We start from the raw sequence: 23730 nt of genomic DNA, 5'->3' as shown, positions 1-23730 counted from the left end.
TGTCAAGCTGGAGGTTTTCTCACGTCTGAATAAAAATGAGCATGAAAAAAGCTGATGGATGCATCAACGTTGTCATGATGCTCTATAATACAATTGTTGTTATGATTTTGTTTGGGTTGTGAAGCACCTTTGGGGGATTTCTCCAGCCGTCCGTAAAGGAAGACGATCCTTCTTTTACAAAAGGGAAGCTGATATTCAATAAAGACTTTGAATATATGCTCATCACTGTGCAGACAGGCCTCGGGGAGCGAAGCGGAGAGAGACAGTAGCTCTACATCAGGTAACAAGCTCATAAAAAGTGAAGTAATTGTAACTGTGTAATGAATTTTTTAACAGCGATCACTTCCAGGTGCCGAATGTGGCGGCGTCACGGCAGCGCCTGACTTTATACACGCTATTTCCAACACTGTCACACTGTATTTCACTAATCTTCAGATTATATTTTTGTACCAAAAATTGCTATAATTTGTTTCAAAAGCCCTGCAGGCATTGATTCTAAACTATTTAGGCTTTGAAAAAAACCTGCTTCAGAAAGATTTTCATGAGGAATGAAATTAATTACATGCTTTTCAAGCCTGGAGGGTACGCCATTCGTTTTAGTGTCACTAAATGTAAATATTCATGATTGTTTGCAAAGAATTCGCTGAAGATTGATATACATAGAGTCACGAAAAAAAGTTTTTCGTGGCACTGTAAATATGTTAAAACATTCTTTAAGCACAGAAAGTCTAGATTTTGTTGGGGTGCTAACGGGATGGAGGTGACGTTGCAGGCGTCACGTGATGTTTTTTTGCCGGTCAGACTCCAGCCCGGCGTCTTGTCACGGGCGGAGACGGCTCTCATGCCCGGCCTCGAGCAGACGTGGGTGGCAGTCCCGCTACTCTCGCTGTGAAGCAGCCTTTGTGACAGCACAGCAGCGCCGCAGCTGAGCCACGGGGAGCACATGGGGACAGAGCACCAGCAAAAGCTCCCCGCGGCCTACAGGGGATGCGAGAGGCGCTCGCTCCACGCCACATGTGCTCCCCACCTGTTCAAAAATGCACTGGATCCTCCGCACGTCCCGATGGCCCGGGATCCCCAAAGGTTTAGAATACGACCCCCGGCGGTTTGCCATTTTTTTTTTATTTTTTTTTTTTTCTCTATTCACAACAAATTACACAAGCAAAACGCCGCCGCTGTCAATAACAAAAACACAGCTCATTTCAGTTGATAAATGGACGCTCCCTGTACCTTTTACAGCTTGGCTTTAATTCTCGCTGCCAACATGCCTGCGATGGGTGATCCATCGCACCGAACATTAAGCTGTCCGTATGGTTTGTCACAATTACCATCGCATGGTAATAGAAAGTGACATCCAAGAACCGAGAGTCCTCTGCCAGTCATCCAGGAGAGACGGCGTGACGTCGGGAAATCAACCTCAGGAGCACAAACAATAAGCACACACAGATGTTTTGTCAGGAATCTCAAAGGAGTTGTAAACCTGTGCATAGACATCCAATTATTAAAAAAAAATATATATATATATGTATTCACAGTTGTTGTTCTCCAGTACCAGCAGACTGGGAAAAAAGCCAAACAGATGTATTTAAAATAAATAAACGAAACCAAGGCTGAACATCCTTGATAGAGAAAACTACCTGATGGAACTAAAACGCTGCACGCTCCGTCTCATTTCCAGCAGTCATTTTTGGCTCTTTCTGTTCTGACTATTCTGACAGTAGAGTATACAGTAATGGCTTTTGGGCTCCGAAGACAATAAAACGCACTTTAGGAAGCATGCAATTGGTTTTTATTGTTAGAATTCAGATGCTCATTTGTATTAACCCCTCAGACGTTGGACTTCTCCTTCTGGCGTCGTCAGAAGTCGCAGCCTGCATGCAGATACTCACACACCGACGTCAACTGCTGACACACAAGGTGCTCACTCAGCTTCGGAGCAAATTTGGGTTGAGTTTCTTCCCTCGGGACGGTTGGACACATGGCTGCGTAGACTGATCAGAGAAGCTCCTGTAACTACCAGGGATGGAGCAACCAGCCTGAATATTAATGAAGAAAAATTACTGGAGGTGTGCAAGTCTCACAATTTGGTTCATTCTCTCCTGTCATAAAGAGAAATCAGTGACTGTTTAGAGTTTAAAGATGAACAGCAGCTATATAAAAAAATACATTTCTATTTAAAACAAATTGTAAAATGTTAAAGACCATCACCAGTAAGCTGGATAGAGAACAAAACTGCAGCGTTTCGCAGTGGCCTGACTCATACGCCTACTGAAACTAAAAGTTGCAGACATGAAAATAGCATTTTGTAAACTGTAAATGGATTTGGAGCATAATTGTAGAGGATAATTTATGAGATAATTGGCATTTCCAGAAAAGCTGCCATGTTTGACTTTAGTAAATGCCAAAACCCACCCACCAAATGGTTCACATTGTCTCCGTGGAGGAGCGAAGTGCCAATCATCTGTTTCCCATCCTACCTAAAAATGGCGATCTGTCACAAGCAAATGCTTATTGAGCCTTGCCAGGCTGACTGTCTTTAGCAGAAACGCTGCAAAGGATGGAACATGCCGTAACGGTGGGTCACTCTTTGAGGATGCCACAGCAACCGGCTTTCAGCTCACAGCGTTAAATGTCACCTCATCAGTTTGTTGGACGATTGGATTATTTATCAGGAACTATGGTAATTTGTTATTTTATCCATATCCTCTCACTTGAGTCAATTTTTGTCTCTTCCCACACAAATTATTTGGTGCAACTGGGCAAAGTAGAGGCATTCATTACTTCGAGCTGGTCTTTCATCCTGGGACACACCTGCAAAGCAAAACTATTAAGCCGAGCTATAAGGTGGATGGAAGCAATTTTAAATGCTCAGTACTGATATATCGCTGTAAGTGATGTGTTGCTGGTATGCAGAGATACCGACTGAGGAGGGACAGACTGTAAACACATCTGAGTGCCATCTGAGGATTACCCGGCAGCTCGGCGGCGTTAAAGAGGGCAGAGCCCGGGCTAAAGCACAAGGAGCGGGCACTTTGAAGTGGCGATTAGGCTATGAGCTTTTTGCACCCCGTGCTTCCGAGGCACTGCCCTCTGCACCTCAGCTGGAGCATAAAGATGCGGTGTGGCAGCTTTGCTGACTGGACACTGCTCCAGTTACGCCTGTCCAATTAGCAATTTCCTACCCCTGAGGACCAGGCTCTTTCTGCCTGGCTTAGCTCGCTGCGTGTGGACCACATCACCTATATGCAATGCAGAGTAGGAGCTCCGGAGCATTTTCACCCGAATGTATTCTGTACTGTGATCGGTCTGTCCTTACTTCTTATGTTAATCTTCTGCACTTAACCTCCTGCGTTATTTTTGGCTTTGTTGTCGTCTTAAGTAAAAAAGAAGTCTGCTGCAAGGCCGTTTACAACCTATCATTGTCACTAGCCCCACCAGCACCTACTGCCATTTATTCTCTCTTTTATGTACATATAAAAGAGATTTCAGCCACTGAAATCTAAAACAAACAAGTGACTTTCAAGTTCAAGAGTGCTCTGGCTTCTAAAGGCCTCTGATCAAAGGGTTCAGTGGCTTGTTCAGCTCACTTGTCGCGTTTAGTGAGTGCTGCCGTTTCCAATTGGAATCACGAAGCCTCCATTTGGAAAATGTGTTGTTTTTCACAACTTGATGAAGTACATTAAAAACATGTTAATACTTTAACTGTTTTCTGTCAACTTCAAGCGAAACAGCCTCATTATTCCACAAACACTGTGTTAATCTTTCATCTTACTACTAATGAATCAGCTGCCAGAGATCTTGAAGCTAAAAGTTTCGTCATTTTCAAAGACAGAGATGGATTGAATTTCCTGTGTTCTCCCAGAGCTGTATGTTGTGCGGGCCTCTCTTACTCTAATGATGCCTCCTTTTCTCCTCTGCCAAGCGCTGAAGATTTGCATATCTCCCTAATACCTCAACACGCTGCATTTTCTTACTTTTATTCCCCTGCACAGTCTGCACACCCCGGCTGTCTGTAATTTGTAAAACGGCAATATGCACTCAGTGAAGTAGGAAGAGGAATCCGACCATCCGTTTTGGAGCGCAGCGCCGCTCCCCTCTTTTGCATGCCGCTTTTTAGTTGGAAGATTTCCCTCCCTCGGCCCCCGTGACTGACACAGCTCATAAACCGTGCACCTCTCTCCCACCCTCTGATCTTCGGAGAGGACGCGAGATGCAGGATCGCACAGCAGCTGCCGGCTCTCACTGATCCATCTGAGCTCTTCACCGGCCCAAACATCCATCACCGAGCCACTTAGCACTGATGTTACTACACGCCCTTAGCCGGAGCCCGGTTCTGCTCTCCTCGCTCCAGATCCACTGCTACCTTCGCTAATGTCGTGGAATCTAATGGACTCAGCTTTATTGACCTCTATGAATACAGCAGAGTACATATACAGTAGTGTCTATTTTTAAATGTCTATGAACAGATTCGTCACTGTGTTTCACCGATCCTCTCGTGCTCAGAGCGGAGCGCAGAGCGCCCTGTTCACCATCAGCAGTCGTTGGGACTGGAGATAAAGATAAATGAAAAATTAATGGAACAGGACATGACTAATATGCTTATTAAGTCTATATCTTCAAATGAAGATCAGTCAGATGGATTTTTTTTGTACTTAATGTGGGTCACTTGCTGTTGTCAGGAGATAAACTCAGGTAGTGTATGACGTTGGTATTTTCCTTTATCTCTTATGTGATAAAAAAATGCCACAGAGAGTTTCCAGTGAAATGAAAGCTACATTTCCCCTTGGAGTGTATTTTTCTATTTTCCAATAATGCACAGTAAACCCTGAGGGCAGCTAACTACAGGTTCCTGAGTTATAGTTTAAGAGTGGTTTAATGAGACGGTCCAAGTTTCCTCTGTTCCTTGGTTTTACAGTCCTTTGCTGATCTGAAGACTTAAAAAAACACATAATGGAAATCTTGCAAACTCCAAATAATTCAGAGAAAAGGTCACATGGCAAGTGAATTTGCAGATTTCTAAATAAAAAAATTTGATCACACAAACAATGAACTTAACATTTACTAATTTTAAGCAGAATCTTAATTCGTTCAGCTTGTCTAAGAGCGACGGGAACACATTCCACGCCGTTAATAAAACATGTTTACAAGTCGCAACGCAATATGAATTAAGCAAAATGAAAGTGGACACCCTTGGTACGGGTGGTAGAGCAGGTTGCCTTGTAATCCCAGGGTTGCTGGTTTCATCCCTCATTTCGCTTTGCCCATGTGAATATGCAAATTATGACTGCTTAAAGCAATATAATGAATGTAATTTGACATATAAGCATTTAGCATAGGAAGCTGACCCTTATAGAGTGATTGAGGTGATTTGCCTTGCGCGGTTATTGACATTCACCCCATCGTTCATAGCGGTGGCTGCCGGGTGAGGCACTCGCACACCATTCTGAGCAACTTGGGGTTCAGTGTCACATTGAGAAGATGAAATAGGGGATCAAACAGCCCACGTTGGGATTAATATACAACCTGCTTTTAGCAACTTCTCCGCAGCCGGGCACCTTTAAAGCATAAACACACCAAACAGATGAAAAGCAGCTGGGGACCACATGTATATTTGCTATTATAAGCTGTTTGCATGAATATTAAACATTTGCTTCTGCGCTTTGACTAAAAACTAGGACAACATAAAAGAACAAGACAGTATATCTTTTATAGAGGACTCTGAGTTCTCTCCAGCACATGCTCGTAATTGGTTTCTCCACCTTAGACCAATTTTTGAAGTTTCAATTCCATCCTCTGAATTCCTGTGAGAAAACCTAAACGGTTCTTTTGCTCCACAAAAGCAATTTTGCAGCTTACCAGGAGCATTTTTGGCGAGAAACTATCATTCTGTAGGTCTGTTGTTCGTCGTCTTATCTCCTCCGTCTGCAGCCTCTTTTCTGAAAACGGCCTCAGGTGTTACAGCGTCTTCAAAACAGCCATTGAGGCTGGGGGAAGCTTGTGAGCCATAACGCTGAAGCCACCCTGATTTTACATATGAAACAGGTTTACCTGACACTCCTCTCTGAGCTCCTCTGCTCCCCGAGGAAGAGGAGGGCAAGAAAGCAGAGATGGGACGGAGGAGTGAGATGAAAAGGCCAGCTGTGACAAGCAGAGTGAGGGAGGAGGGCGGCAGTTGGGGAGAAGACAAACCCTGAGACTGGAAGGAGCGCTGTCTGTCGCTGTTTGTGCGGGATCCGTGTCGAAATCTGCTCCGATTCCATTCATCACTGTATACTTAGGACTCAGACGTGTTTGAGGGAAACAGTGAATTTGAATGCATTAGCATCTTTCTCGCCGCGCAAACATGAAAGCGCCCCGAGGCTCCGTTTCCTCGTCCTCTGCGGCGAAGGCCGTCCCGTTGTCTGAATGTGCACAAGCTAAAACTGAGAGTGTTGATGTGTGAGTCCTCTCTCTCACGCACACCGGGACACGTGCGAGCGGCCGTAGATGATGCTTTTTTATGACTCTCTTCCAGAGCCACCTCTCTCACTGGGCGTCCGCTGATACCCATTAATCATGAGCTCACTTGTATTGTCAGCCCAGCCTCCCCAGCCCCTCCAGCCGCCCCTCCCCTCTCTCTCTCTCCTCCGCCTCCCTTCACTTCCAGCCTGTCAGTTAACAAGCTGTGACACCATGACAGTGATGTGTGTGCGACTGAGTGATGCCTGGCCGCAGCCCTTATTGGAAAGGTATTGAAATGCTCCGGCACGAAGGGGGCACTGATGAGATTGTATTTCTAGGCTCCTCGTGACAGAATGTAAAAATGGCAGCTCTGCCTGGTTATTCAATTAAACGGGGGAGGCAAAAGGCCCCGCTGCATTTTGGGTCTCTCCCCCACCTTTGACAACATGATTTACTGTTTCACACAATCAGCTCTGTGGAAAATATTCCAATGCTTTTATTTTGCATGTGACAAAGAAAATGCCTCCATTTATGAAAAAAATAAATAAATAAAAAGAAACAATCACTCATTTCTTTCCCTGCCTCCTTGTGTGTGTGTGTGTGTGTGTGTGTGTGTGTGCATTACAGGCTCAGTGTCCCTCAGTGTGTTCCTGGTCTCTCTCGCAGTGACAGTGTGTGCTGTTTGGCTGGTGGCTCTTTGTGGCGTCTGTGGTTGGTGTCAACGCAAGCTGGTGAGTTTATACACGCACACACACACAGACACACACACAAACACACACACACACTCTGATACGCTGTAGCTTCCAGTCATTACCACCCTAATATGCTTTATTAATCAAGGCCTTAACAAGCATGGTGGATTTATTTGAAAATAACACTTCAGCACATCAACCCAATGTGCAATGTGTGCAAATATTATGAAAATCTGTGTAAATACTATGTGCAGTCTCTTCTAATTGAGAAATTTGTGTTTCAGGGCAGTTATTATTTCAGACATGTCGCCACTTGTGGAGCAGGACCTCAGATCTGTTGCATTCGTAACATCGCAAATGCAAAAGCTCAGAGAGAAAATAATAAGGAGGATTGAAGTATCAGAGAAAAAAATAGAAAAATCCTTTTCGATTGAGATGGATGGATTCGATCATTGTGAGGGTTCCAGATGTAGATCTTCAATACTTGGACGGGTAATTGTCATCATGCACTCGATGGCGGGAATACGCTGTACTGACAAACATTTTGTACGAAGAAGAAGAGCTGGAATACAACGAGGCCTTCAAATAAAAAAAGGCGTTGATCAAATTTTCATGTTTTTCTCTTCAGTGAAGTTGTTGGTGAACCTTTATCTTCCAAACAGCGTCTTTTCTTCTTAGTACACACAGTTACAATTTACACAGAATGAATTTCAGACTTTCTGTGAACGCAGGCTTCATGAAACCCCTCGATCTCTTCCTGTAACCACAGACAGACTCTGTTGAGATGAACCTTCTGGATCCATCCATCCAGTTATAGAGTTTAATGTCTGGTATACATGTGGCCAGGATTACGTTCTCCTTCACATCAGCAGTGAAACCTGCTGTATAATTTGTCAGATTTCAGAAATTGTTTTGCGAGCTGAAAAGTATTGGAACCGTGGCCACAAGAGATCCACTAGCAGCTGATCTGAAGTCTTTCTTTGCACTCTGTCATGAATGTATTATCGTATTTTACATTATTTATCAATGTGTTACATTGGTTAAGATGTTTCTTGCAGTTAAGCACTGCAGTGCAGTGATGGAGAACCAAAACACAAATCTGAATCTGATGACCACATATTTGTTATTCATTGGACTTAGACTGGGTTTCCTGTGAAATGTGAAGTATTTTGAGACTGAAACAGTTAATCACTGGAAACCTTCTGAGATGTTTAAAGGAAAATATCTCTTTGGTGGAATTTTACATAATTCATCAGCATTGCAGACATAAAAACATGACATTTCTATTTCTAAGGACTCACATATTTATATAGTTGTAAGCTACACGCTTAATCTCAGAATTGTCATCCTTGCTTTGTTACTTGTAAGAACTAACTCTAATTCCTGTCTATTTTAAACAATATTTATTCATTCTGAATATTGATTATCAGTTCATTCCTGTTTTAGCTTTTCATTAGATTTCTCTGACAGTCTGATCAGAGGTCTTCCGTTTCAGCGTTTCATTGATTCTCTGTAATTTGACACCGGCTTCAGCATCTTGTTTGCAGCTGCTGTGATTTAGAATGCGACCATTCAAACAAATCAGTGATCAGCTGAGGTCAGCTTCTCCAAACTATCACAGCACAGGATTTTCAAGTTAATTAAAGTTGCTTCTCCGTCTGTCCGCCCGTCCTTCCGTCTTCTATATACCGTTTAATCCTGCGCAGGGTCGCAAGGCGCTGGAGCCAATCCCAGCTTACTGTGGCCCAGGGCAGGGCACAGCTGGACAGGTCGCCAGTCAATTTATTAATACAATAAATAACAAAATAAATAGTGTCATTTCACGATAGTCTGCTTGATTGCTCCCTTTAACAGGGATCAAAACAGCAGGTCGTTTCAGCTCGAGATACAGACATGGCTAGATTTCTCTGCCGGATGTCCTTTGAGCCGTAACCTGAGATCCTACCAAGGGGCCACTCGGCTGATGATTTCATTTAATGTCATTTGTGTTTATCAACCAGCATTTTGAACAGATAAATGAAATGAACTGAAGAGTCATACACCATGATAGACAGGAGGCAGGGTTCATACTGCCACACCTTCAGGTTAGGAACACATTGTCAAATCTTCAGAATTGTTCCACACAAAATTCATTCATGTTAGCATTTCAGGAATGGCGGTGTGTGCAGTTTTATCACTCAGCGTAATGTGACATGTGTGACAGGAAATATGGGGACGTGTCTTATGTGTCTGTTACTGATTCATATTTTAGCTCTTTTTAATGTCCAAACTGACATTAGCGATTCAGCGGTCCAGGCTAGCACTAATTCATCATCCTTACATTAGCAGGTTCAACATGTGTAAACTGTGCTGATGCAGCATTAGTGCCAGTTACCCCACTGAGGGGAACGGGACTCAGACTGACCTCTGACAGAAGGCATGTCATTGTGATTATGGGGTATGAAATGTGATTGATTAAAGGAGGGAAACCAATTATTATTCAGACAAATCCTCATGCTGGGAGCCTCTAACTGACTGGTTTTATGTATTTATATATTTTTAAAAAACAAAATACATACTTGGAAAGTTAATTGATTTCATCCTGTGTTTGTACAATCTAGGAACACCTATTTCAAACAAACTGCTACTTCAACTCAACATTACACGGTTGGGAAAGTTGCTGCTCCCTAAATGGCAGAGTTTGACTTTGCAACAGGTTTCCCACACCTCATGCCTGACTTCTTGCTATAATTTGAATTACCAGAATCACCACTAAGGTGTGCCGAGATCATTGATGCCATTACAGCATATAGGAAGGGAAATGGTCCGTGCTGGAATGGGACAGGGCCCCAACACACACTTCCTATTGTTTGCTTCACTGGAACATCACGTTATATTTGATATTCCACTTTAAAGTAAATGGAGCAGTGAATGGCTCCTGGTTTCCCGCAGTGGATGGCGGTAGTTCTGTTGCCAGCATCTTGGAAAGTCCCCGAGGTCCTCTTCGGAGCACGGCGATAAATGTGTCTTATTTCCTTCCTCCGATGTTGCTGTGCTGCTGCGGACGGGGACGTGGTGACTGTCTTTTGGTCCCTCGACCCCGTGAAGCCCGCTGTCAACCGCATCCTCACACAACGCATGATTTTCTTCTGTCTCACTGGAGACGTTGTTTGCTCCATGTGCCCTATATCTTTTTTTTTTTTTTTTCCTCTTATCAGTGCATCTTTCCACGATGGCTGCAGAGTGTGTTTGTGTGCACGATGGCTGAACAGAGAGCGGGATTACAACGTTAATTAGCGCTTTTGTAGTCTGTGGACCAGTCACTTTAGGAAAAATGTCAGCCACCCACTGGTGTGAAACCCTTATTAAACACAGCTGCTTAATGTACAAAATACTTGAATGCGACTGAGATGAATAGGAGCCTTTTTCATTATGGGAAACGTGCTATTGATGACATGATGCACTTCGACAAAGCGCAAACGCTGCTTATCTTGTTAAAAATAATCCTCCCACATTGTTATTATCGTCCTCCAACTGTGCTTTCTATATGTGGCAGATAACCACGGCGGCTTGGCAGCTATACAGTCTGTTCTCCTAAAAAAAGAAAGTTGCATGAAGTGTGTCCTCTGCCTCACTACCCTTGATCTCTTCATCTCTGTTGTTTGAGATACCAGCTCCACATTCCCTGAATGCATGATTAGGCTCCATATATACAGTATCATTTACATAAGCAGTTATTTTCAAGTCAGAATCCTTATTATATATGCATGTTATACTCAGTACACTGTAAATTCATGAAGGCTAATTTTCCATGTGCAGAGAGGTTCCCATTAGGTAAGAAGCTCGGAGTGTTTAATGCTCATTTTACAGAGAGCCACCACAGGCCAGTTCACGTCTGAAACTTTTATTTTTGACATATCCGAGTGTACTCTTTGACAGTGTCAGCCTTCATAAGAACAAATGTTTGCCCGGAGCTTCACGTGTCAGTTGCGAGTGGACCCATGCCAGTTTTGGTCATGATTCATAGGTTAATAGACAAGACATTTTGGGCGAGTGTTGCTTTCGGTGTTTTAGCTCTGGCAACCAGCGCAATGGGTTTTATTTTAAAAGTCCTCATGTGCAGTCATCCTGAAGCCTCCCTCCTGCTTGGCTCTATGTTATCTAAGCACCCCCCCCCCTCCTGCAAGTGTGGCACATCGACTGCGTTTCCTTCTGCGGCCCGTTCATTGCTGTTCACACATGATTACTGATCCCCTGTGTTGCGGGGCTGATAATTGTCAGCGGGGACTTGTGCAGGAGGTGTTTGGGAGAGCTTTTTGGATATCAGAGGTGGTGCAGCTAACATCTGTTTGAGCAGCAGTGGCTGTTTGGCATTCACAAACCCTCTGCCTGCTCCTGTGAGCCTTGCGCTTGTTTGATCCGTGCGGGCGGCGGCTGAGATTGGACCTGACCACATTCACAGCCTGACCGAATCCCCGCTGAGCCCGTGTCAACAGCCTTCAGTGTCCTGCTTGCATTAATTGGGAGTTTAGAGTTCAGAGTTAGGGTGGGGATCACAGTAATTACGTCCATCAGGGGGGAAGATCTGAAATTTGATAATTGTGGGAATTTCTTAAGAAGAAGTCATTACAATCATCTGGGGGATTTATAATAACCCGCACATTATGTAGATCCACGGCCTTGACCCGTCACATTTAAGTGACGGATCGAGTTGGCTGGGTTCCTGGCGATGTGTGTATTTCATGCCTGTGCGACGGCACGCTTCTCCATGTCAGCAAATACCGTGAACACAGGTACATGAAAAATGTTTTGACAGATGCTAAAAACAAATGATCACTAGATGATTTAGCAGCAGACGACCATTTTAATAGTGCACTCCTCGCTAATTATGGTGTGATGTGGGTAATATTGAGCGAGCATGTAGACTCTTGCTGCCTGCTAATTCACAGCAAACAAACACAGCTGGGTGTTGGAAGCCAGTGCACTGCCAATTGAGAGAGAAAGAGAGAGAGAGAGAAAGAGAGAGAGAGAGAGTGGTAGCTTCACTCCGTCTCTTCTCATGTCTGGATTCTTCGAGAAAACCCTCAGCATCACCCTGGGCAGTCCAGCACCCAGTCTCCTCTCACTCATCTGCAGTCATGTAAGCCAAAAAAAGAAAAGAGCGATCTGGTTTTCTCCTTGTGATGTGGACACTCAGCTGTTCTCTTCTCAGTGTGTGGCGTACATTGACACTCCTGTACAAATTACTTAATCAATAAAAGAATATTTGCATTCAGGTGAAAAACTCTGGAGGACCAGGCCTTGAAAACAAATTGAGGAAACACCTCCCAATGTATCACTTGTGCAAAGAACTATTTCACCTTCTATGGTGTAAGAATGTGCTCAGTGGCAGGATTTTCCACTTAGATATAACAACAAAAATTGTCTCACATGCATTAGCAGTTTGTCAGTGGACCTAGTGTCCATGTGGTGGTATTATAAAGTGTACAATTTAAACCACTGCTTATCAATATTTTCAAATCTTTTAAGTGAATTACACCAATTATGTGCACTGACTGTGAAGGAGCGAAGCATTGTAGAAGCAAACGCAACAAAAAAAAATAATGATTTTTATGTTTTTCTGCACAGAATTATTATGCTTTGTCATGATGATTAAAATTGCAAACGTCCCACAAAAGCACAATCAATCTTTATGCTGATCACTGTTTTTAAATGATGGCTTACATAAATTGTAATTCACGCCGAACGTGGCTTTCAGACACGTCCCGGAGCCATCTCGGTGCTCGGCTCCGTCGACAATAAGCAAAAGCAAATCTATTTTTAACAGAAGCCACGTCAAACTACACCGAGGCGATCGAGCCAGACAGAAAGTGAACTGCATGATGAATCTGGCCATTTTCCGAAATGTATTTATCCTTATTAATTCAGTATTTAGTCAAGCCTGGTGGCAACGGGCTGAGGGTGGATGGAGGAATCAGACGGCATTCAGAGTGATCTGGTGATCACCAACCCTCAAAAATTCACAGTTTCCTGTTTCCCCAATAATGACATGGAATTTCCACACTTGCTTGCTTCTCTAATGGTTATTAGATTATAATTTAGTGCCAAAAAGTGCACCACATTTGAATTAACTTCCAAAAACCTTCTGCAAGAACTGTGTGAAACTTCCTATCTGTGAAAATGCTGTCACTGTTTGCTTCTTTTTATTTTTTAAGGTCTTTATTTTACCTCGGGCATGAGACAAAGGTGGACACACATCCTGGCATGCCCCTGATCCTACACGACTTGAAATAACAACTTCCCCACAATTTATGACAGAATAGGTTAAATCAGAGACAGCGAGGTGGGCAAACCTTTAAAGGGCAGGAATGCCTCGTTCTTCTTTGATTTGCTTTAAAGGATTTATACGAAACACTTTGAATATAAATAAAAGTTACAAAGAGATCTGGTTTAGCGTTTACTCTGAAACAATAGGGCAGTGGTGGCCTAGAGGTTAGAGGAGCGGACCTGGGATATAAAGTTCTCTCGATTGAATACCACAGCTGACAAGTCACCACTGTGGGTTCCCAGAGAAAGACCTTTGACCCCCAGCAGCTCCCTGGCTGCTGTACTGCTACTCATACAATGGGTCTTTCTTGATAACAAAACAATTTCCTTAATTTAAAGTAAGAAATAAAATGATCCTGCAGGATCAGGGAATAGTAATGATTAGGATTAAATTAATTCTCCGTCCATCCACAGAGACACAGACTGGTACATTCACACTATTTTGGATGCAATGATATATAATTCTTTAATGTTGTATTAGCGTACTCAATATCCTTAAGCTGTTTTCAAGCATCAAAATCCATCTCAGCGCCGCTTTACTCCTCCCCGCTGAAGTTTTGGTTTGAAGCAATCTGTTTTGTGTTCCCGTCTTTTAGGAGCATTTATATCACTGACCCTTTCTTCTGCTCGGCTGACTCTTCTCTGAGCAATGCACACCCAAGCACACCACATGTTTTCTTCTGACTTGCTCGCTCCACAGCTGTGTTTTCTTCTGCATGACAGGCCAGATGGATTACAGTGCCGCGGCGCACGTTGGACATGAGTCAGTCACAGGGACATTTCAAAGTTATGGGCGTCCAAAAGCTCCTTTATGAACACAATTGGTGCATATGGACTAGGTTTTTTTCCTCTTTAGACTGAATGTGAATTATATTTTTTTTATGAACTTCTGCAAAGAATCAAAATAAGGAATAATGCATTTTATGCTCTGGTTTGAGAGAGAAACTCTGGATGACACTAGTCATTGACAAAATCTTTTATGGTAAAAACACGGGACATAATACGATCAACGCAAATTTGCTTTTTGAATTTAGCAAACGCAAAGTTAATTGCAGGAGTTTGAGGAGACATAGCAGGATGATATCGGTTTTAAAATCTAATTATTTCAGTTTTTTGTCTGGCCTGCTTCTGAAATAACTGATTATTATTAAGAAAGAAGGAACTCCCCCCCACCCCACCGCCCCACCCGGAAGAGTGCACTTCCTTCATTCTCCCTGGTAAATCACTCCCTGCATGCCATACAGCACCACTTCTGACCACCCATGGAGCAAGTGTGGTAAATGCCTTGATTCAGATTACTGTTCAGAGCATCTCATCGTCACTGCTGCCGTTTACATCTCGATCTGATTGAAAGCAATTTTATTGAAGAGATCTGTATACCTGTGCGCTAAATAAAGCGATCCATGTTCATTCTGCGTTTACACGGAGTCCAGCTGAAACCGATTATACGGTTTCGTTGACATGTGCAAAGCTCTCAGAGAAGAGGACCACTTCCTGTTTACCTCTAGAAATGGATCCACACCGTGATTTGTCGGGCACGCTTCTGGCATGGTGGTTATTTGCAGCTCAGCAGTTACTCCTGCTGAAAACACATCTGGCCAGGAGAAAGAGGTTGTACAAATCGTTACCTGTGAAGATCAGCTCTGGTTTTGATTCATCGGCTTCCTGTTTTCCGAATTATGCGACTCTACATGCGAGGGAGCGCGTGTGCAGAACGAATAATCCTCTCGTTTAACAAAATGCACTCTCTTCAGGCATCAAACGAATTTTCAATCGGTGTAGACTACTTCATATTCTGATATGAAATTTAATATGATCCGAGCGAATCAGATCCGCTGAGGTGTTTACATGAGACATTTACAATCTGATTGACCTCGCAATCTGATTATAGGTACAATTTTTGAACCTATGTAAATGGGTCTTCTGTGTGGGTCAGACAAGTGACAGTTTAGTCATTAAAGCAGAATAAGTGGACTGGTTAGTAGTTTTTTTGGGTTTTTTTAAGGTCAAAGTTTGCTGCTTGTGCATTTTAAGCCAGTAGACTTAACTGGTTCACCACAAATGTTGCGGCGATCATGAAGGAATGGCTCTGAGCCAGATGCTGCTAACTCCTGTGATCATTGTAAAGCCTCTGTTGTGTTACAGAAAGCAGCGGCGGGGTGAATCGCACACACTTCTATTGATTTTCTTTAAGCCTCATTTGATGCATTGAGCTAATGTTTTCATTGTTTCTCGTCTCATGTCAGTCGAGCTGGCAGGCTTTGTTATGATCGTCACAGTGGTTTTGCAGCAGCCTGCACACCTCCCTTGAAGATCGAAGCAGTGTTTTTTATCCGTTCTTGTGAATGAGCCGGAGGAACGGTTGAGAGCAGGTCGTTTTGAAGCTTTTTCTTTTTTCTTTTTTTTTTTTTTAATTTATTTATTTCATTTTGTGCAAGTGCACGCTTGTGTGCGAGCACGGAAAGGCAGACGTGCGACTCGCTGCCCACCGCGGAGCGCCGAGACCTGCCTTGTTTTCACATCCAATCCACTGGAGTCTATCTGTCACTCATTGTTTCACTCAGCTTACCATTTGCACCTGTCCCTTCCTCCCATCTCTTTGTCTCACACGCTGCTGTGCACTGTCGTCATTTTTTCCTCTCCTCCTGGTTGTCTTTTTTTTTTTTTCCCCCTGAATTTGATTTTTATTTTCAGCTTTACCTGTACTGGACTCTCGCTCATCCTCTGTCTTTCTGACGTCTTGAAAATTTCACGACACCATTGAATGATACATGAGTTTCCTCTGATAGCTCGTCCTTGCTTCAGAGAAGTATAGACAGTTTCTTCCCCCACTCATGAATGGATTGCCATGTACAGATACAGTATTTGTTGTGGTGATGTGGACTTGTTTATGTGGAGAACAGAGCTATATTCTGAGCAGGCAGACCTACCAATACCGCAGCATATCTATGTATAACAGACAAAGTCGATTTAAAACATACTTCACCTCCCATATCGGTGTCGAGTTATATAGAGGCTGTTTATCCAGAAGTCAGTGGGCAAATTACACACCTCGTTTATGTAGCTGTTTAACCAGTCGTCCTGTCAGATCTGTGTTTATTCACTTGTTGACCTTTCCAATTCAGGTTAGTGCTGATTATACAACAGTTGAGCGGCTTTGTCTCTTTGTGTGCGCCGGGTATCATCAGCGCTGTCGCTGTGGGCTTTATCGTTTTGTCTCAGCAGCGCTATCGCTCGTGAACGCCAGTTTTTGTCACCGTTCCAACAACATCTAAAGCCACAGCATCCACAGTGCAGATTGCAGTGTACCTCCATGTTCCTGTCGGCTCCTGTAGCTGAGTATAGAGTCGGTGGCACAATTTGCATTTCCATATGCTGTTTGCCAGTCTTGTATTGAATTTGTAGATCTTAGTCGGTCCAGTGTCATTTAGAAGCTCATACATATAGTCCAGTGGATTTCCTCTGTGTACTATTTTAACATATTTAATGCCTGGATCCCAGACTTTTACATGGACAGACAGTCCATATGAGTCGCTATAGGGTGTGCAATGTTAAATGATAGTAAAAGCCTATTTTCAGCCACCTAAAAGCCTTGGCTTGTCAGTTTTCAGATATGCAGATTTCTCCTGCTGACTGTAGGAAAAGATTTAAATGTTACAGCACAACCTCAGCTGTACTTGTGCTTTTGATAAAAAATACCGATAAGCCTTTACTTTTTTCTCATAGTCTGACTTAAGTTGTTCTCAGTATCAAACTTTTGCTGTGAACAGGCAGCTGTATTTTCATGGCAGGGGAAATATTGTCTATAATATCATATATTACTGTATATACAGTATATTGATTATTATTACTGACACTAATTCCGCAATTGCATCAACTTGTGCAGTCAGAAATGGTCTTTTCAAAGTCACTTAAGGCACATTTTCCCCACATTCTCATGTTCAGTTTGAATTTTAGCAGGTTGCATCTCCATATGCCCAAACGTATTGAGTTACCGTCATATAATTAGCTACTTTTGTTGATTAGTTACTAAGAAAAGACACACCTAATGAAGAATAATACTAGAAAATAACGGTAAGATCAGACTCAAATTCAGTAGTAAACACTACCACCCATCAGCAAAGGCTTTGGATCCCAAAAGCTGTTAATAATGGTGTCTTTTAATTTATTCATGTCGGTAAGCCCAGTGTTGATGTGAAGCGTCCCTGGAGATCAGCTGTGAGCCCGGTGACAGGTTTCTCAGGCGTATTTCTCCAAACGGATCTGCTGTCACCTCACTGTCTATTCTGGTAGTGCCGCTAAACAAACCCATTTGTGCAGATTGGATTATTCACTCAGTTCTTTACTAGTTCCAAGCATCATCTGGTGAGATGGTAACTCCTAAAATCGTCATGTTCAACATGTCAATCAGACTGTTCTCTGCCACTCACTGGCTTTGTGTGCTTTGCAGCGATTGGTTGAACTGGGGAAAGAGGAGAATACTTCACCCGTAGAAACGGACTGCAGTAAAACATAATAAAACAATGATGCTTCATTTTTGGGGGACTTGTCTTTTTCATATGTCAGACAAATAAATCAAAATGTTGCCCAGATTAATGTGTCGTGTTATAATCCATTCATGCCTGGCAAAAACTTGTTCTGAACTTCACCAAATGGCATTTTAGAGATCTAATCCATTAAGTTTTCACTTTTTTCTTTCTTTGCTTATTTATTTCAAGTTGGAAATTTATGTTTGTATCTTAGATGTTTTCAGAAATGTAAATACATTTTTTCTGTGATTGTAGAAACAAGAAGTCACCAAGCAGAGCTCAGTCAAGAATCTTTAAGAATTTTGTTTCATATTTAATTCTTTACATTTATAATATTGTTACTTCTATGAAGTGGTAATAGTAGTTCATAACTGTATGTGTAGATGTACCAGCTATTGAACTGCTTTCAGAATTCCCTATCAGAGGAACAGTTAGTTGTATTTTTCCATGTGATATATTCAGTGTTCAGGTTAGACTGAGTGCGTTTGTGTCTGAGGATGGTCTGTCTTTCCCTCCATCAGCACTGGGTGTGCATGATCTCTACAGGGTTTCCACTTTAGTCTAGAAATGCATTATTAGGACAACTTGGTGCTGATTAGTTTATGTTTAAATGAAACAGAAACTCTGGACAATTAGGATTCAGATGACAAAATAAATTTTAATAAACAATAAAACTAATACACCTTATCTCTTTTCCATGAGGGTATTATTGTATTTCAAAAGCACAATGCTTATTGTCGCCAAGAAACTGGCAACATGCTCAGAGCCTGAATCTGGCTGGGTGTGTTTCCACTCAGGTCAGGGAGGGGCAGCCGGTCCCAGGTGGGCTCTAGGAAAGGTTCTCACAGCTCTTTGACCAGAGCACAGTGGATCCACGATTGTTGGCAAGTCCGTACAAAACCTTTAACCGGAAACCTCCAGTTTGGATGTCCATACTCAGCCCCACCCCCACCCCCCCAAGCAAGCAAGCCCACCACAGGAAATGACCTCTTAGCCAACTTCAGATCCGAGCCAAGCCGAGCTGTGCTACCAATAGATTTTCCGGGATGGAGAATCCTCCCGTATCCTGAGTGTGTATCAGAGCATCACTGTCAGCACCACATTTATGGCATTTGAAGGGTAGGGCAGCTTCAGACTGATACCCCCCCATCCCACTTGTAGTAGAGTGTCAATAGAGATTATCTGTAGCATGACACATGCGAAACACCTTCAGCTGTAATGAGCTTTTCCACAAGAATGCGCTCTGCAGACCGTACTTTCCGAGGCCTTTAAATTGCCATTATTTCCATGGTTACTGCAGGTCATGCTCGAGCTATTCGAAATCAGACTGGTTCAGGACTTTCTAGAGGCTTCTCTCCAGTACCCAGCGGATTACGTTAAAGAGGCAATTGCCATGTAAATTTCAGGGTGGTACGAATGATAATCATAGTCAGAAATGGCTCTTCACAGAAGATTTGATTTGACGTTGATTAGTGTAATCAGGAGACCATGAGGTAAAGGACTGATGGCATAGTGTTCCTGAGATAATGGAAGAGGCATTTACACTTGAAATTAGGACAGCAAAAACACATCTTCAAAGGACAAATCCAAGCTAACCTTTTCGTTCCTGCTTTTTTTTTTGTTGTTGTTATTATTATTATTTGTCATCCCCTCCCTCTGCTTGGCTGAAGGGGAAGAGGAATAAGCCAGGAGTGGAAACTGCAGACACTCCAGACTCGGCACGTGGGCGAGGGGAGAAGAAAGCCATCAAGTAAGTGCCTAGTAACTGGTTGGGGTAGAAAATCTGGTGCTAATAAACTCCATTTGATTCCGCTTCGAGTCTCTCAATGCCTTCTGCACGAACGAGGCAGAGATGAGGCCTGTTGTTTTATCGGGAGGAGCACAAGCTCTAAATGAGTGTGTTCAGGGGAAGACAATAAATGAAGGTTAGCGATTTAATCGGGGTAGATTAAATCTGCATTATCGTACCTATGAAGCTTTTGGCTGGACAGATCCGCCGCTGCACTTATGTGCTGTGGGATAGTTGTACCTGTGCCACGCCTTCCATTGCTTCGGATGGCGCAGGTTCAATTAAAACCAGTGGCGAATGAATGTGTGGAAAGATTTCGTTTTCACGTTTCTTACAGGGCTCAATGTAAGATTAAGGCATTTCTTTTGTCCTCTTGTGGAAAAAAGGGAACATAGGTCAGCAACAGAAAATGTCAGATTTATAATGCTAAGTACACCATGTTATTCAATGAAATACCTCTATTAACCTGCTGATCACTGCTTTTCTTCTATAGCCTGACATTGCCTCAGCAGTTTTCTCAGTGTGTGTTCATGTTTTCTTTGTGGACTTTTTCATGGACTAAAAATGAGCTTTTGTATGCGAATGTACTCTGACTTGGGTCCTTCAGTCACTTGATTTATTTGCATTTTCCTTCTCACTGGCTCCAGCAGCATTGGTGTGCTCTGTTGGTCATCTCAGCTTCACACTTCCTCTCGCTGTGCGTTGCCTTTCTCTTCTCGCTCTGTCCCTGTGCTGCAGCTCTGGCCACTGCCGTGTGACTTGTCAGTGATTCTGCTCACCTTTTCCCTCCTCTTCTTTGACTGCCTGCGGTTTATCTCTTTGCCTTGTGTCTCGTACGTTCATGCTTTCCCACTGCTCATGCTGAGGATGGGGCCCAGACTTCTTAATGTTTACTTAAATGTCTCTCATCAGTGGTGCCATGCTCGACAAACAGAATGTAATCACATGCTGTATGTAGTCATCAGATTAGGATTCCTTTCTTGCTGTCTATCTTCTTTTCTATTTCTCTGTGTCCTTGCTACGGTACATTGCTGTATTAAAAGCTTTTGTGAATGTCTTTTCCCCCCTCAGGCTGCCCCTTTTTTTTAATTTTCAAACCACTATGTTGACTTGTCCGCTTCAGGTAGAATAATAGGCGTTAATGTGGGCATGTTTTATTTCAATCTCCCGTTGGTTTCAGCTTTAAGAGCAACCCTCTTCCTCGAACTGAGCCGGGCTTCGTCTCCAAAAGGAGGGAGCGCCTGTTGAGAATGGTTTGGTTGGTGCCGCGGCTGTCCATCGTTGTATTGCTCTGACCTGTCTCTCTCTTTGGCCGCAGTGATCTAGACAGAGACTTTTGGAATAACAATGACAGCAGCACAGTGCAGCAGAGGTGGAGCTCCTATCCGCCCAAGGAGTTCGTACTAAACATTTCTCCCTATGCCCCATATGGAGATCCTCGCCTCACGCTCAAGTGAGTCTTGGTCCAAGGCTGGTAAGAGACTTCCCCCTGTGCAGGGCTGTAACGAGGCAGGGGCTGTGCTCTGCTCCCTCTCTGCATTCTTATATCCTCTCCTCCCAATGGCACAAATCTCAGGTTTTCACCTCTGACTCTTCAAAATGGATGATAATTGCAGAAGATTTGGAACTTAAAAATAATAATAATAATTAAAAAAAAAAAATGATTGGGACCTTTGTCCCAAAACATATGCATGAATTATGCAATTTTTCAAAACTTCAAACCTATTTGCAAGGGTGTGATTTGCCAGTGGGATGGGGGGATAACACCTCCCTCTTCTGCTCTACTTATCCCTTGTTAATTTTTTTTTAACTGTGTTTTTTCCTTGAAATTGTATTAGCACCATTGAAAACACAAATCGAACCCTGATTGTATGGGTCAACCAGTGATGAATTAGTGATCACCCCACCCAAAATAAAACAAAAATTCTGCTGACTTTGTCTTCTCAGCCTCTTCTCTTCCCTCTAGTCCACCCATTCTCCATTTTCCCACACTGTGGCCAAAATTATGAGCAAATCACCAAATTGGGCTATTGAATGTGGCTATTGTAATGCCCAGTGGCTTATTAAATCCACCTCGTTTCAGACGTTTGATTATAGTTCTATTCTTAAGGACAAGGCTTTCCCATGACTGGATGGGGGTATTAAGCCAGAGGATTTGAACACAAAAAGTCCAATTCCATGAATATCAAAGTGCTGCAATCTTCACAAACTGCACATTGATAACTTGTTTTTTGGTGTGCAATGCAATTCTTATCATCAGTAGTAATAACAGCACCAACATCAACCCCCTCAAATGTTAGCACACTGGAGGGCACAAATGGTTACTAATGATTACTCATAATCTGCTTGGGAAATACAAGCAGAGGAAATGCCACACACGCACATTACAGCATCCCGAGACAGTCATTTGACTGTTACTGCAGCGACAAAGCCGAGCGACCCTGTAATCCTCCCCAGGCTAATTTCTGCTGCTTCTCCTCACATCTTGTCACCTTTTAAATGAACACAGAGGCGCGTGTTCGGAAGCCCCCTCACTCCCTACAGCCCTGCTGCTCGACACTAACCGCTCCTGACCTCTAACCTCTCACCTCTCTCCCATGGAGTGTAACCATGGAGACGGACAACCCTCGTAGTTTTTCCCTCTTCCTAAAAGAGACGTGAATGCTGTAACCCTCCTCCTGTAGCCCGTGTATCCTAATCTGTGCAACTCTCTCTGTCTTCTTCTTGTGTTGACTGGAATCTGCTGTTGTTGTGGAGGGTTGACCGTTACACCCGGTTGCAGCACGGCGCCAATGTTCACCTGTAGTTTATGTCCATCCGTGGCTTCTCTCTGATCTTCCATCAGTACAGTAACTCACGTGTGCTGCACTAATACTGAATCGCTTGAATTTCATCTGCTGTCTATTATTTTTGAGAGAAAAGCTAACAGTGTTTTTCCTTCATGCAATGAAAGTTTTTTTTTTTTTTTTTTCTACTCGCTAGGCGCAATAATTCAATAGACCGCAAGCAAGGTCAAACCTATCTCCCCTTTCTGGGTACTGAGAAGCCGTTAAGATTAGACATCCCGCCACCAGACATCTGTCTGATTCGCCGCCTCATAGATGGTCATCCCGACCAGAGCTAGCCGATGAGGGCCGTGTGTTAAACTGCCAGGAGAAAGGAGGCAGCAGTGTGCTCAAGGATGCAGTGGATAAATGGATTACTGTCTGAAAAACCCTGCCTGTAAGACGAAGGCTGCTGTTCTTGGAATTCCAGCTTCAGAGCCAGTGTTTGTGTCATGAGAAGTTCATTCTATAAAAAGCCCTCAAGGTTTTATTTTTTTGCAAGCACTGCTAATGTATTTAATATATTAAAAAAAGGGTTGGAAGTTTTTACTGCAGTGGTATTTTACCATAACTGAGTGTGAACAGGTGAAAACAGCTGTTCAATTAAAATAAGAATACATTGTGAGGATTTTTCACACAAGGAGAGTCAGGGGACGACCTCCTGACTCTAGGCAATATAATGTTGCTAAAGCCAACAGACGGCTGGGAAATCATTTCCTATTTGAGATACTCTTGAGATCAGCGGCTTTCAATCTCTGTAATGACACTGAGCCTCATTTATCAAACGGGTTCCCTACTCTGTTCCACGTTTAAGGATTTATTGGATTCTGCGCTCAATTCTGCCATTTTTCAATGGCGAATCAGTTATACATCACATGTCAGCAGTGTCAACAGTCATCACACAATCTCGGAAAAGTGGTTGCAGTGAACTGACATGAGCCATCTGTCAAGACGATGCAGTCAAAGTATTGGGAATTACATTTACTTGCATTATATTTTCTGTATCTACTCTCTCCAGTATCATTATCTGGCTCTCATTTTATCTCCATCAGTCACTGAAGTTCACTGAGCAGCAGGTCGGAGCTCTCCGACTGCCGCATATTCCCGGGAATACTCCTGACGATTCGTGGCCCCATTTATTTATGTCT

The 23730-nt window shown here is 43.1% G+C and overlaps 1 protein-coding gene across 2 annotated transcripts in view; it reads left to right on the top strand.

Annotated features, from left to right (window-relative positions):
• Positions 1 to 23730, top strand: part of syt7a (synaptotagmin VIIa) — a 78468-nt gene that overhangs the window by 29169 nt on the left and 25569 nt on the right. Inside the window, exons 2-4 of one of the 2 annotated variants that reach the window (XM_030095737.1) lie at positions 7069 to 7172; positions 19639 to 19718; positions 21076 to 21210. In XM_030095737.1, the coding sequence (XP_029951597.1) occupies positions 7069 to 7172; positions 19639 to 19718; positions 21076 to 21210 (319 nt within the window). The remainder of the gene's footprint in view (positions 1 to 7068; positions 7173 to 19638; positions 19719 to 21075; positions 21211 to 23730) is intronic. The other variant, XM_030095738.1, reaches the window with a different exon arrangement.

This window comes from Salarias fasciatus, chromosome 7 (genome assembly GCF_902148845.1).
Source record: "Salarias fasciatus chromosome 7, fSalaFa1.1, whole genome shotgun sequence".
NCBI lineage: Eukaryota > Metazoa > Chordata > Actinopteri > Blenniiformes > Blenniidae > Salarias > Salarias fasciatus.
Note: the sequence above shows the minus strand (reverse complement) of the source record. Positions and strands in the feature narration are given on the sequence as shown.